This window comes from Mirounga angustirostris, unplaced genomic scaffold, assembly GCF_029215605.1.
Source record: "Mirounga angustirostris isolate CCGP_5_RB_7025 unplaced genomic scaffold, mMirAng1.0.hap1 SCAF_13, whole genome shotgun sequence".
NCBI lineage: Eukaryota > Metazoa > Chordata > Mammalia > Carnivora > Phocidae > Mirounga > Mirounga angustirostris.
The window spans coordinates 34,149,228-34,164,703 of record NW_026991721.1 but is presented as its reverse complement, the minus strand read 5'-3'; the positions used below and the strand labels follow the sequence as shown (position 1 = coordinate 34,164,703).

Below are 15,476 nucleotides of genomic sequence, written 5' to 3'. Positions count from 1 at the left end.
AGCGCTGTGGTTGCCAAGGAGTGTGTATGAGCATAGCGGTTATTCTTGGTTCAGTGAATGAATAAGCAAATGACTACTAGATTCATTAGCATCTTAATGTATTGAGAATTATTAGAGTGTGAATATAGACTATCCAAACTAGTGGCATAGGGATAACAGGGCTAGAGACCCAGAGTAGCCTGGGGCAGCTGAAACACCGTCTTGATTAGACACTGATGACTAGTCAGTGAGACAATATCTCTTTGGAATTCACTCAAATAGAAAAAGTGGGTTAAAATGTGAGAAAAAGAGATTAATAGCAAGAGAGTGAAAAGAAAACAAGATCTTTCCATATTTTGTGTCAAATAAATGTATATTAAAAGTATAAGACATTGACAAAAAGAGTATCAATTATACAGCTAAGAAAAAAGTCAATAATGGAACATTTTTTAATGGAACATATTTTTAAATAATGGTTATGTCAAGTCAAGTGGCATAAAATAATGGCTGTTATCGATTAGTGAAATTTTAAATAAACATATTAACTATGGATGGAAAATTTGTAAGACCAAGTTTCTATTTTATGTTCATGTTTTCATTTTTGTTTTTGTTTTTAAACATTAGTAAATGGAAATACATGTGGATTTAAAGCTACACTAGAAAAGCTCTATTTCTAGGGATGCCTATGTGTCTGTTTTTTTGACTCTTGGGCAAGATAAGGACTGTTAAATTCAAAATGTAATGTTTAAGATCATAAACTCCCTGAAGACCCTCTGGGTAATTTCTTTACTTATGGTTTGCAACTGACCTAACCAGTTTGACAAACTTGGCTTGATCCTCTCTCCAAACCAAGATTCCTTATACAGATTTAGTCGTTCAAACCACAGACACAAGGACCCTTGGGGAGCTTGAACATGGGATATCTCTTAGATTACAGATGGAAAAAGTCTGCACTCTATTTTTCTTCCTAAATAAACTGACAGTATTGTGTCTTTCTAGAGCCTTGTAAAAAGCCAAACATTTATTTAAAAGGCATGGAAACTGAAATTAAACTCATAATAGTTTCCCTCCCTCCCTTCCTTCCTTCCTTTCTCCCTCCTCTCTTTCTTTCTTTCTTTCTTTCTTTCTTTCTTTCTTTCTTTCTTTCTTTCTTTCTTTCTTTCTTTCTTTCTTTCTTTCTTTCTTTCTTTCTTCTTTCTTTTTTATCTTTCTTTCTTTTCTTTCTTCTTTCTTTCTTTCTTCTCTCTTTTTTTTTCTTTTTTTTCTGTCTCTTTTGTTTTCATGATAGCTTTAGCTCATCCAATTTTAATGCACTCCCCCCACCCCAGTATCTTGACATAAACAGGTAAGTGCATTTAGAATTTTTCAAAGGCCTAAATTCAGTGCAAGTTTTAGAAAAATAAACTTTAAAAGCTGTGTATCATATATGCTGGCCAGTGCATCCAGCAAAATGACTGTGTTTATAATTTGTGATTATTTGTATGTTAGATTTAAGAACAAAAAGACATGAGGGTGCCTGGGTGCCTCAGTTGGTTAAGCGTCCTACTCTTGATTTCAGCTCAGGTCATGATCTCAGGGTCCTGAGATTGAGCCCTGTGTCAGCTCCGCGCTGGGCGTGGAACCTGCTTAAGATTCTCTCTCTCCCTCAGCCCCTCCCCACCACCATCTCTCTCTCTCCCCCTCTGGGGGTGTGGAGGAGTAAAAGACCTGAGAAGAAACACAATTACATTTATCTTAAAAATCAAGTCATTAACTCTTTTATTGCCTGATTTGTGTCTCAGGTGTAATATAAAATGAAAAAAATTAAAAGAAAAAAAGAAATGAAAAACGTTGCTTCTCAAATAGCACATAACAATAATTATGGTGATTCACAGGCTACAAATTGTGTGACAGGCATTGTGGTAAGTCCCCTACCACTCTGTTCTTATTTGATCCTCTCACTTATTAAAATAATTATTAGTACTCATTTATGAATAAAGCTTTTTTTAATTTTTAAACTAAAATTCTGATTGAATTTTATATCATACCCATGAGGGTAAAGCTAATGTACTAATAGCAACTGCATTCAGTTAAAGAAAACCAACAAAGTTAAACAATAGCTTAAACAAAATAAGGATTTCATTTCTTTATCACAGAAAGAGAAGTCTAAAATTAGGCATTTTAGGACTAGTATGGTGGCTCCCTGATGAAATCAGGATTTTGGACTTTGATATCTCTATATACCTAATTCTTTACTCCTGTTTCCATTGTCTCCCTAGTGAAAATAATAATAATAATAAGAAGAAGAAGAATAGTAATAAAAAATAAAAATAGTGTTCCTTAAAATCCAGAATCTGGTTTTCCTTTTAGAAAGAAAAAGGGCTTCTTTCTTTTCTAGTTTATTCTCCTGATAATGGAAACCCTGTAAAATATTTACTATTTGCTAGGCTGACCGTACTTGACTGAACTAGTTTAACTGTCAGAGAACATTGTGAAATATCAACAATAAGAGAAATATGTTCTGTTAGTGTAAGATACAATTTATTTTAGGTGCTTGCATGATGTCCAAGACCACTATAGCAATGCTGATTTATTACTACTTCCATTCCCCATTTTTCTATGGCATAGAAACATATTTTTGCAGAATTATAGGAGCAAAGTTATTATAAATACTCAAACTGCTTTGTTTTAGCATTTGATTTGTTCGCCTTACAAATCCACATTCCTGACTCTGATCAAACCTTAAATCATGTTGGTACTGAAATTATTACAGGATCATTGAAGATTATTTGTTTTTTCTTGACCCTTGCTTGAAAATCAAGGCATTTTATGTGATATATTGATAAAATATACTCAGTAGCAAGTCAAAGTCATGTGAAACTGAGTTAGCTAAGTATATTCTAATGCAGATACATTAAAAAGAAAATCACTTAAAAAAAATTCAGTTGTATGTTAAGAATATGGCAGTTTAGAAAATCAACTTATGATATTTTAAAAAATATGAAGAAAATACTTTAATGAATGTGGTCAATTCTAAAATTAGTTAATTTTGAGAGGAAATCCCTCAAGCATATGTTAAAAATTAAACTTAGAAATCTATTATTGGTATTTATTTAAGCCACTGATATTAAGTACAGTTTCTGTGCCAGTCAAAATAGACTTATATCCTAACAGAGACAGATTGTAAGTTACATCCATAAGTTCATATCTGTTTTACTCATACTCAAAATTCTCAGAAATTTTCCATAGAGTACATTACAAGGAAGAATTTGAGCCAACAGATATATGCTGTTCCTTATACTTACGTTTGTAGCATTTAGCATAGTGGTTGCCATTAAAAGGAATTCAATAAATATAAATAAATTAATAAGTGAATATATTAAAAGAAATTGGTGACAGAATTTCTAGGATAGAGATATTTTATGATATTTAAAAGAAGCACAGGATACCCTAGCTGTTTCAATATTATGTCTGTTTTATAATTTAAGTTACCATACATCCCCTGGTGTTTAATCATGTTTGAGTAGAGCTTATATATGTTTATGCATACATTTTGAAAATTCTTATTCTTTTTATTTAGTTCAAGAGCACTACTCAACTTATTGAAATGAAACTTTCTTTAGGTTTTATTATATTCCAGTTCAGTTTAAAGACAATAGTGTTTATATCCTTTTTTTTTTTTTTTTTTTGCTTCAGACATTCTAGATCAGACAATTAGAAGTAAGACAACTGTGCATTTGTTGCCTACAACACTGGGAAGATTCATTTTCTTTACCCATTAACTGTCATATCAAATAAATAGGCTGAGAGTTTATTTGTGATAAATGAATTCTGTTTAATGCAATGAGACAGACTTTTAATTTGAGAACCTAGCATAGTGTCAGTTAAATCTCCTCTGCTGATTTAATTAGCAAGAACTCAATGTTAATTATTTTGCATTTAAACCTTAGAAGCCTCACAGATGAAAAAATATATAATCCTTTTTGAAAATGAAATAATAAAAACCCAGTAATAAAATCAGTTTGTATGGTTTTTAAGGGTGTGTAAATGTGTTAGACAGCTAATGAATTATTCAACACTGTACATGCTTGGAAGATGTACAGATTTTAATGAGCCTCCCTAATTCTACTTTCATACTATCTTACATTATTTTATTCCAAGTTGTTTTTATTGGATAGTGTTCATTAGAAGAAATATTCATCAATTTACCATATCTTGAAAATGAGGAAAGATAAAATATTTATTTGTCACAAATTCTTATCAATTAACTAATTAATTTTACTGCTCTATATAAGGTAAGCAAAACATAAGTAGAAATCTCATTTTTATTATGTTTTTACCCCAAAGCTATATGTCAAACAATTACATAAAGTCCAATTTTAAATATGTGTCAACATTCTAAACTGTTTTGTTATGCCTCACTTTTGAACTCCTGGCTCAGACAAAGCTCAGTAAGAGAGACTGCTAGATATACAAAACCTTGCTTCATCATAATTTTTTCAGAGGGACAGAAAATATCTCTTATTCCTTTCACTGGCAAAATGACACTGGGATGTATTGGGATGGTTCTAAACATTTAATGCTAAGAAGAAATGTGTTGGGTTTTTGTTTTGGCTTTTGTTTGTTTCTAAATTTTGAGTGGAGAAAAACTAAAGTTCAAAATAATTGTGTTTGAGTGCGCAAAGAGCTGTCATGACTCAGAGGATAGAGGACCTAATCTCTCATCAAAGGATCTAGAAATCAGTGCACCAAGGGGTTAACAATGGATGTCTCCAGATAGGAAGAGTTTGGAGGGTTTCCTTGCTTTCTTCTTTCTTTGTACATATATATATATATATATATATATATATATATATATATATGTTTTTCCTCCAATAAATATGTTTTGTCTTTTGGAATATTACAGTGAGATTTTTTTTAAAGGTGTAGAGAATTTTAGAGCTAAAGGGTCAAGGAAGAGTAGGTGAGTATCTAAGAAGTGTTATCTCAGATTGCAAAATCTCCACGTCTTTCAACCTCAAACCTATATTAGTGGTTACATGTCTGTGTCGGTTGCTATTTCTAAGCTGACTATTAAAAGGTCAACTGGTACCAGTTACTGTTGGTCTATACTGGTGTAGAACATGGATCTATGGGGAATCAGGTACTGAAAATTAGGAGCAGGAACTCAGAGAAGTCTTCAAGAAAGAAGATAGATCTAGGAGGGAAAGGATGGCCTAACATGGGAAGTAAGCAAATGCCAAACTTTGTGCACTTAGTTTGGCTAGATTCAAAAGAATTTCCTGCTCATTTCCAAAGAAAGTCAAGTGTACTTAACGTTAATCCATGCTATTATACTTCAATTTATTTTATTTTAATTTTGGAATTCGGCTTCTTGCAGTAGTTTGGGATTCCTACGGGGAACACAAGCTCACTTTGCATAGCCGGACGAATTACTGTAAAGGGGTCAAGCGCATGGGCTCTGGAGCATGACCTTGGGAAAGTGATTTAATTTCCCCAGAATGTTTTTTTTAATCCAAGTGGACTTGTGTTTTGTAACTATTAAACCACAGATTGCATAGAAGTGGTAAGAGATTCACTAATAATACTTAAAAACACCCACACTGTGATTTATTGAAAGTTAGTCCTCAACACAAGGGTTTGCCGAACTGCAGAAGGAGCCGAGATGCCCTTCAACAGATGAATGGATAAAATGATGTGGTCCATATATACAATGGAATATTACTCAGCTATCAGAAAGGATGAATACCCACCATTTGCATCGACATGGATGGAACTGGACAGGGTTATGCTAAGTGAAGTAAGTCAAGCAGAGAAGGACAATTATCATATAATAAGAGATTCTGTCTCATGTTGTTTTTGTCTTTTACTCTAAGACTTTGGGAAATGACTTAACCTTACCACGTCAGGGCCTCATTCCTCAGATGAGGAACAAGATAACATATACCTCATATTATAAATACACACACACACACACAATATTATTTCTATAGAAAACTTAGAATGACAGATTTTACATAGAAGGTACTGTGTACTAGTGTTGCCAAGATCATTGTCCAGGATCGCTATGACTCATTCTTAAATATTAAACTTCATTCCTTTGCCAATGCACTATTATGAGAATATGAATCTTTATTTCACTCTTTTAGTTTCTTTCAGTTTTACTCTGTTGGCATTTGATCTAACTGAACCTACTCCTACTCCCACCCTCACCCTCATTTCCCACATGGTCTTGCCTTTATTCCTGCCCCCACCACTGACCACCACAGTCCCCTGGTTGAAATTTTGGTGTGCCATTCAGAGGTCCTCTGGTACGTGAGATATTTATAAGTTGCTCCTTATATTTAATCCCCAAACCTTGTGCTGAAATTGACATTCATTTATTATTGTTCACCTGGAAAGAAAAGCATTAGCCTCTATCCATTCTCTAATTATACCTTTGATATATTGCTCTCCAGGTGGTTAAGGATGAATAAATGCCTTTACTTCTCTTGATCAAGCAGAGAGCCCTCAGTAACCTGAATGATACCGCAGTAGTGGTTTCTTCACAGCTGTTTAGGTTTCTTAATTAAAGTTATTAAGCTCAAACTACCTCCATATTAGGAAATTAATTGTGCTCTAATTTTTTAAGCTCCTTGATAAATGGCCAGTGAAAATAAAAGAATCCTTAGCATGTAGCCTGTATCACCTGGCCATACTATACATTTAATAAATATTTATTGTTATATATCATAGGAAAATGATCTGTAGAATGAAATGAAACTGTAGAATGCAAAAGATACTGATTTGAAAAAGACCTAGATGAAGTGGTTTAGACACATGAAGTGGTTTATTTCGAAGCTTCTGTTTGTTTTATAGGCACAGTTATAGGTCTGAAAAAAAAATGGTAACAGCTGGTCTTTTCCCTTATGGAACTCACTGTTTAGTTTCATCAGATGTTCTAAAATGCACAACACACACACACACACACACACATACATATCTACATCAGTAACACTAACAACACAACGCTACCTCAAAACATCCTGACAAGGGTATGAAGCATGTTGCACGTAGAAAATATGGGAAGCAAGGGCCACTATTTAATAATTTACTTCCCTTGAGCACTAACCAAGGACAAAGACCAATCTTTTATGAATGTTATACTATATACTTTCTTCCATATATCTTGAGTTCATCTGGATTCTTATAAAATAAATGATTCAATTTCCATAAAAATTTTCAAAGAGCTATGAATGTAATAAAGCATTTCCTTTTGGACATATTTGATTATTTTTTGGATAAAAGGAACTCCAGATCTTGCAGTTCTTTGAGAAAACATAAACAAAGACCAAAAAAAAAAAAAACCCAACATAAGTTTTATTGAAATTACACCAATTTTTTTGAAGCATGTTTTTTAGAACAATTGTCTCATAAGATATTCTAGGGAAAGGAATTTCTTCATTAAATATGTTTCAGAAACACTACATCCTATGTCTCTATCTTGATGCCTGAGAGTGAATTTAGACATATTGAAGTATCTGAGAAGATTTTCAATTAAGAAACATGTATAAATGGATTGGCCAAATCATTTTCAAACTTATTGGATCACAGAATTCCCTCTATTTCCCTCTTCCTATTTGTAGCTTGAGTTACACTGGTGTTTTGAGAATCATCTTGCTTTAGGCTGAATGTGTATCAATTCTGAGGCTCAAATACTGAGAATATGCATTTTGTCTTTTCATATTACCCAGAGAGAATTCTACAGTGAGCATTAGATTCTTGGATGATCTTTGCTTGTATTTGAATGCCGATAAGCTGGCTTCTACATTAAACATTAAGAAATCTCTTTTATTATTGTCATTCTTATTATTAAGCATTATTATTTTCATTTAATCATGCCCCTCTATGTGAAGAGTGCTGCCACTCAGATACCCTCCCTGTGTAGTCTGAATGCTCAAACATTGCTAGGGGAGGGTAAACATGGGTAAAAAAGTGAAAAACAGGGAAAGCACACAAGGAGACTCTTTTCTTCCTTCAGATTGTCTATTCACTTCTCTTATATGCCTTGAAAGACTGTATGAGCACCACAGTGAATGCTGTCTTTAATAAAACAAAAACAGTTTCAAACAATCCGTACATTTAGTGAAGCTGTGTTTAACTGGACTTGTCCAAATGCTGCCAGCTAGAATCCAAGACCAAGGCTTACTTCTGAATCAATAGCCTGTGCCAGACCCAAATTAAATGTTACTGCTGTCAGCTTCTTGGGTCCTCATTTTAAGCTTCACTGTGTCACTTAAACCAACAGGAATGATTTCTCTAGCTTACTTTTTTTTTAAAAAAAAAAAAAACATCTTATTTCTGCACTTCATAATATCGTAGTCACCATTCTCTTTCTTATTTAAATAATATATATGATGCTCCTCTTTAATTGTGAAATAATGAACAAACTTCTGACCTGTTGTATTCCTCAGTCTCTGTTGAAAAGAACCTTCTCAAGGGTCATTGAGAAGACCTTTTTGGATAGCATATTAAATGGCCAAATAAAAATAAGAGGAGAAAAAATTGCTAAGGTGACTCCTGTTGTTTTGACTGTTATATGGACCTCTATCATTCCATTTTACTCCCCTATCACAAAAGCAAGGTAAAACTTTGACATTTGATCCTAGAATAATGTTACTAAAGTTAAATATTAGATACTTCTAAAGGCTTATGAGTAAATTTCAATGGCTGAAGACAAAAGTATAGCCAATTTATGATAACTATGATAAGAAGAAAAAAATTAGTAACACAAAAGATTCAAAATGTGAGTTCTTTTTTGATTTTCCTCATAAACAATTCTAATCTCTCCCTTCATTTTTCCCCACCAGGAATACTTCTGCTGTCAGTTAGACTATAAAAGAAGAGAAAAAGCTTTGTTCTAATGGTAACAACAAGAAAAATAGACAAAAAGTATAAGAATCATATTTTTCTATGAAGTAGAGAAGAGTGGAGGATTGAAAGAAGCTAAATGAACTGAATTTTATAGAGAAACAAACCCTTCAGAGAAGAGGAGAGAGCAGTAGCTACTTCTTTCTGAGGGTCATTGCCAGGTTTGGATTCAGAGTACCATGGGAGGAGTGAGGATGCCGAGAGCTAGTTGAAATGGACTGTAGATTGGAGGAACCCCAGCTCAGCCAAGTAATTGTGCCTCTCTCCCCACCCCACCCTTGAGAAAAAACAGTGGATAAAGACCTGGTAAGTAAAGAGAAGTCACCCAGTCTTGGCCATTCTCTAAATGACTGGATTCCAGAACTTTGTGGAATTGAAACCAGTAACAAAGCAAGCCTATCTGAAAATGCAGCCAAGTCTTCCAGCTCAAGTATGGACACCACTGAAAGCTAGCAGAACATAGCAGAGATCAGACTAGAGTAAAAAATTAGACTCATACTTATATAACCCACTGGTTTCAACAAGCACTTCAAAGGGAAAAGAGAAGCCTCTTTAAGAAATGTTGGGAAAACTTCCTTTCCATACGGAAAAAAAAAAGAACTGATCTCTATTATATGCCAAACACAGAAATGAATTTGAGATAGATCACACCCTTCACGTAAAAGCTAAAATTATAAAACTTCTAAAAGAAAGATAGGTGATGTAGGAGTCTGCCTCTAATCTGTCATCCCTTACAGTTGTTGTACCTGCCGTGGGACAGACACTGCAACTGTGTCCCCACCAGCTGTAGCCTCTCTGTCAGTGACAAGTCCCCACATCCGGGAGCTACACAGACATGTAGACACTGCCCTGGGGGTAGTTCCTGCACAGGAGCCAAAGCTGAGCTGAGACAAGACCTCACTTTTCTCCAGGGAGACCATTCAGGAGACCAGAAAAATGGCCTCGGGGCTAAGAGCCAGGAGAGAATCGGCCTTTGTGTCATTCCATGATGTAGCTGTGGACTTCACCTGGGAAGAGTGGCGGCTGCTGAGCCATGCTCAGAGGATGCTGTACAGGTGTGTGATGCTGGAAAACTACAACAACTTGGTCTCCCTGGGAACTCCATTTCCCAAGCCAACACTTGTCGTTCTGCTAGAGCAGGGGGAAGAACCCTGGAAGGAGGAGAGTGAACATCTGCCCAGCCCCTGTTCAGCAGATGCAAAGCCAGAAATCCAACTTGATTCCTCCTCCGCTCTGGACTTCTGCAGTCGGCCAGTATGCCAACACGTGCTACATGATCATTGCCTTCTGATCTGCCCGGGCTTGCTAGCAGGCACTCTCTGCCCAGCCTATCCGAAGCAGAAGCAGCAACCACTTCCTCACGAAAGCTTCCGCAATGACAAAGTGGAAGGTGAAGACAGAGAAAAGGGCTCCAAGTCATTGTTTGAGAGGACAAGGGGCGGGTTTGCCTCCAGAGCTTTCTGCAGCCCACCTGGCAGACAGCTAATAAGCTTGAGGGAAGGCAAGACAGTGGTGGAAATAAAGCTCAGCTCAGCTGAGAAGGCAAGCCGTTTAGAAACAGACAAAGTATTAAAGTGGGTTGATTTCTCAGGATTTGAAGTAGTGAACTGTGGAAATTGCGGGTTAGGCTTTAGCCAGAAATCAGCACTCTTTGTTCATCAGAGGACCCACTCAGGAGGAAAGCCTTATTTTTGCAGTGAGTGCGGTAGAAGCTTCAGCTATAAATCAGCTCTCATCACACACGAGAGATCACATACGGGGGAGAAGCCTTACCTCTGCACGGAGTGTGGGCAAGCCTTTAGCCAGAAGTCAAACCTAGTCACCCACAAGATGGCACACTCTGGGGAGAGGCCTTTCGCATGTGAGGAGTGTGGACGAAGCTTTAGCCAGAAGTCGACCCTCATCAGACACCTGAGGACACACTCGGGGGAGAAGCCCTTTGTGTGCCAGGAGTGTGGGCGGGGCTTTCGGGATAAGTCAAACCTTATCACACACCGAAGGACCCACTCATGGGAAAAGCCTTATGTGTGCAGAGATTGTGGGAGGCTTTTTAGAGACAGATCAACTCTCAGCAAACATCAGAGGATTCATTCAGGGGAGAATCCTCATTTGTGCACTGAATGTGGCCGGAGCTTTAGTCAGAAATCGTACCTCATAAAACACAAGAGGACACACTCAGGAGAGAAGCCTTTTGTGTGTTGGGAGTGTGGACGGGGCTTTAGTGATAAGTCAAATCTTACCACACACCAGAGGACACACTCAGGAGAGAACCCCTATATGTGTGCAGAGTGTGGTCGAGGCTTTAGTGTTAAGTCAGCTCTCATGACACACCAGAGGACACACTCAGGAGAGAAGCCTTACGTGTGCCAAGAATGTGGGCGAGGCTTTAGACATAAGTCAACTCTTGTTGCACATCAGAGGACGCACTCAGGAGAGAAGCCTTTTGTGTGCGGGGAATGTGGGCGAGGCTTTAGACAGAAATCACACCTCATCAGTCATCAGAGGACACACTCCGGGGAGAAGGCTTATGTCTGCACTGAGTGTGGGCAAGCCTTTAGCCAGAAAGCAAATCTAGTCAGGCACAAGATGGCCCACTCAAGGGAGAAGCCCTTTGTGTGCAGGGAGTGTGGGAGAGGCTTCAGCCAGAAGTCAGCTCTCATAAGACACCAGAGGACACATTCTGGGGAGAAGCCTTTTGTATGCAGGGAGTGTGAACGGGGCTTTAGTGATAAGGCAACTCTCAGCACACATCAGAGAACACACTCAAGGGAAAAACCTTATATCTGTAGTAAGTGTGGGGAAGGCTTTAGGCTGAAATCACTCCTTATTAGACACCAGAGGACACATCTGTTATAAAGAAGCTTCATGCACAAGGAGTGTAAGCAAGGCTTTAGTAATAAATCAGATCATACCTCATCATGCAAGAAGAGAGAACTTTAGGGGAAATCTCATGTGTGCAAAGGGTGGGACTTCAGAGATACTAACTTTCATCAGACGACAGGAGAAGACCTACCTGTGTAAAACAATGGTCTTCAATTAGAAGCAATTTTATCCCCTGCCTAGGTGACAGTTGGTGAAACCTAGAGACATTTTCTTATCGTCACAACTGGGAGGATGCCACCGGCGTATAGTGGACAGAGGCCAAGGATGCTGCTAAACATGCTATGATGCACAGGACTGCCTCCCACAACGAAAGTCTCTCACCCTGTAAGACTTGGATCCCTTTAAGGCTAGCTTGGCTCCCAGATCCCTGCCATTGGCTCAAAAGAAAATTTCTTACACTCTCCTGTAGCTGAGTCTCCTGCCCAGACCTCCATCCTCCTCCCTCTCCTTCAATCCAGATCTAATGCCTCCCCCTGCCTTCTTTAACTCTTTCCATTTATTTTCTCAAATATGGTTTTCCCAATAGCCTCTTGCACATCTAGTCCCATCCTCTTTTTCAGAAGACTCCAACTCACACAATCACAAGGAGAGAATGGTAACTCTACAGCGAAGCAACTTGGCCCACACCGCCATAACAAAGTTAACCACTAACATTGAGACAGATTGTCGTCATAAGCCTCCTAATAGGATTCACTGAAAAAGATACCATATCATTTTTAAAATATATTTCTGCCAAAAAAGCCATTACTTAAGTCTTGTCATGAGAAGTCATTAAATAAACTTAAGTAATATTTTACAAAACAACTGTCCTGTACTTTTTAAAAATATCAAAGCCAGGAAAAACACAAAAAGGCTGACAAACTTGCAGATTATAGGAGACTATGGAGACATGGCCATACAACGCTTGATACAGGATTGGATTGTGGACTTTAAAAAGTATAGTCACGAAAGACTATGGACTGGACGATACTGCTTAATCGATGTTAAATCAATGATAAATGCAGCATACTGTGGTCATCTTTGCTTTGAAAATATACAAGTCAGTGTTTAGGGTTAAAAAGATACAATGACTCCAACTTATTCACAAATTGTTCAGGAAAAAAGTGGTCTGAAAATGTTCATAGAAAACAAAATGAATACATAAAATACAAACACATTTTCCAGGAGCTGGGGAGAGAAAGACAGACAGACAGACAGACGGAGGGAGAAAGAGGACACAAGTGGAACAAGTCTGAACCATTGGTAAATCCAGTTAAAAGGTAAAAGCAGTGCCTTATATTATTCTTGCAACTTTCCTCTTTTTGATATTGTATCAAAGTAAAAACATAAGCAAAAAAGGAAAAAAGGAAGGGAGGGAGGGAGGGAGGGAGGGAGGGAGGGAGGAAGGAAGGAAGGAAGGAAGGAAGGAAGGAAGGAAGGAAGGAAGGAAGGAAGGAAGGAAGGAAGGAAAGAAAGGTAGGTAGGCTGGGAGGAATGGAGGAAGAAAAGAAAAGAAAGAAAAGAAGGAAACTCCTGGGATGGTGGGTTGGTTGGTGGTTGGAATAATCACTGTTAGAATTGCACTGTGACCCAGCCCAGAATAACTAAACTCCTGAAGAAATTAGAAAGATTAGCCCATATCCTAACTGCCAGATAAAGGAAAGACCTTGCATTCTATGTGAAGTATCCATACATTAGTCTCCAGAATTTTTTTTTAAATACACAGTGTTCTGAATATAATTAAAAATGACCAGATATGAAATAAAATAGAAATATGTAACCTTACTCAAAGGAAAATGATAGAAGCAGACCAACAGGTCACCTAGTTATTGGAAATTGCAGCCATGGCTTTAAATCAATTATTATAACTACTTTAAAGAGTTTAGAAGAAAATTGGCAGGATATTTCAAAAGGAAAAGCAAAACTAAAAAAAGAACCAAATACAAATACTAATATTGAAATATCTGAATTTTTTTCCATGCCTGCCAATGCAGTAAAATTAACTGCCATTTTCCTTCCATTTCTTTCTGAAATAACTTTCATGAAGATTCAAACGAGTGATTTAAATAAACCCAGAAATAACATTAGAAGGGATCCTTTGCTTTGAAAGTTATTCATTTACTCATTCTTTAGAACTAGGAAAATCAGTTAATAAACCCTGATCTGGTCAACCATATTATGAAGAGGCACTACATTTAAAAGTTATTTTTCATATTTTGGACTCTAAAAATTATACTACTCTTCTCAACTCTGTCATTTGCTTCGGAAGCAGATATGCTTCTGTGATCCTTATTTAGAATTGTTTTTATTTCCAAATTTTAAACAGGATATTTGCTTTCTCTTAAGGCATCTGCCCAAGTAGTTTCTTTTTCATAAATAAATGTTTGAAAACTTATATCCTCTTCTAGATGAGCAAGACTCTTCGGTGTCTTTCTCTGTCCCTCTCTCACTGTCGCCCTTTCTCTTACTGTTTCTGTGTCTATTGCATTTAGAACAACCCTGTCCCCTAAGTCAGTAAATATAACTTCTCAGTTTTTATAACTCGATTTCAAAGGAGCAAACCCATTAAAAGTCATACATTTTCTTGGGTGGGTTATTTTCATTAATCAATATTCCCATATTAAATGTTGTATAATAACAATGGACTGGCCGGATGCAATCCACTTAGTGTTGGGATTAAAATGGGTGAAATTTCCAGGGAATGATGAGTGTTTATTATGGAAAATGACCCTGCAATGAATATAATATGATGAAGATGTTTCAGGCAATGATGATTTGTGTTCTTTTTCTCGTATTCTTTGACATCAGAGAATGAAATGAATCGATTTCGGTTCACTGTGTTAACAACACTAACATTTGGGTTATAATTTATCTGTTTTCCCCTTTTGGCAGACAGTATGAGCTTATGTTAGATGAGTTTATTATTTCTTTTATATCTCAAATAAACCTTTTTGAAACTGAAGGGGTATTACTTGTCATTTCACACACACACACACACACACACATCTTCCAACCACAAAACCTATGATTTTGTACAAGATTGTTATTAAGAATACTTCCTTTGGAAAAGTTTGGGACAAAATGAACAGCAAATGCATAAGGATTTATTCCTATAAGTTTTATATTATAATTCAATTTGTGTAATCTTGGACCTTTCTGCTTAAACTCAAATACATATTGCTTTATGAGTCTAACATGTGGAATTAAAAACAAAATGTGAAAAAGAGCCATGGGTGGTGTTACTCTGGAACTGTGACATGAGAAGTGGTTAGTAAGTTTGTCCACAATATCTCCCTGTCAGACATTTCTCTCTGGAGTGTCCTCCAGCAAGAGCAGAAGGAATCTAGATAGAGAAGTTTCTTTCTAGATATTTGGTCCTCAGAGGAACATTTCTATGCATTCCCCATCTGTTAAATCTGGGTTGGGGGACAAGATCCTCTGTCAACTTCGAAGTGCTAGCTGTGATGTACAATAGTAGGAAGGCCACAGGAAAATAGAATGATTAAAGCAAGAGACTGATGCCGATAGATTTGGATATTGATGGATTCAATTACCTCCTACTTCCCTCACCTTCTTACACCCAGGGAGCTAAATCACAATTGCTGTTTCTATGCTGTAATCTTGGCAAATATAGACAAATTGTCATAGTAGTGAAGATCAACCTGCAAAATGCAGTGGGAAGAGTCATAGGGATCACCTGTGTTCACACTCTGGCTCTACCCTTGAATTTGCCCCATGAACTTGAA

The 15,476-nt window shown here is 36.8% G+C and overlaps 1 protein-coding gene across 1 annotated transcript in view; it reads left to right on the top strand.

Moving 5' to 3' along the window:
- LOC123857291 (zinc finger protein 133-like) overlaps positions 1–13,086 on the top strand; it is a 48,022-nt gene extending 34,936 nt beyond the window's left edge. The window contains exon 2 of the mRNA XM_045894000.3: positions 8,808–13,086. Within this exon, the coding sequence (XP_045749956.1) occupies positions 9,805–11,724 (1,920 nt within the window). The 5' untranslated portion in view covers positions 8,808–9,804 and the 3' untranslated portion in view covers positions 11,725–13,086. The remainder of the gene's footprint in view (positions 1–8,807) is intronic.
- Positions 13,087–15,476: the final 2,390 nt, after the last annotated feature.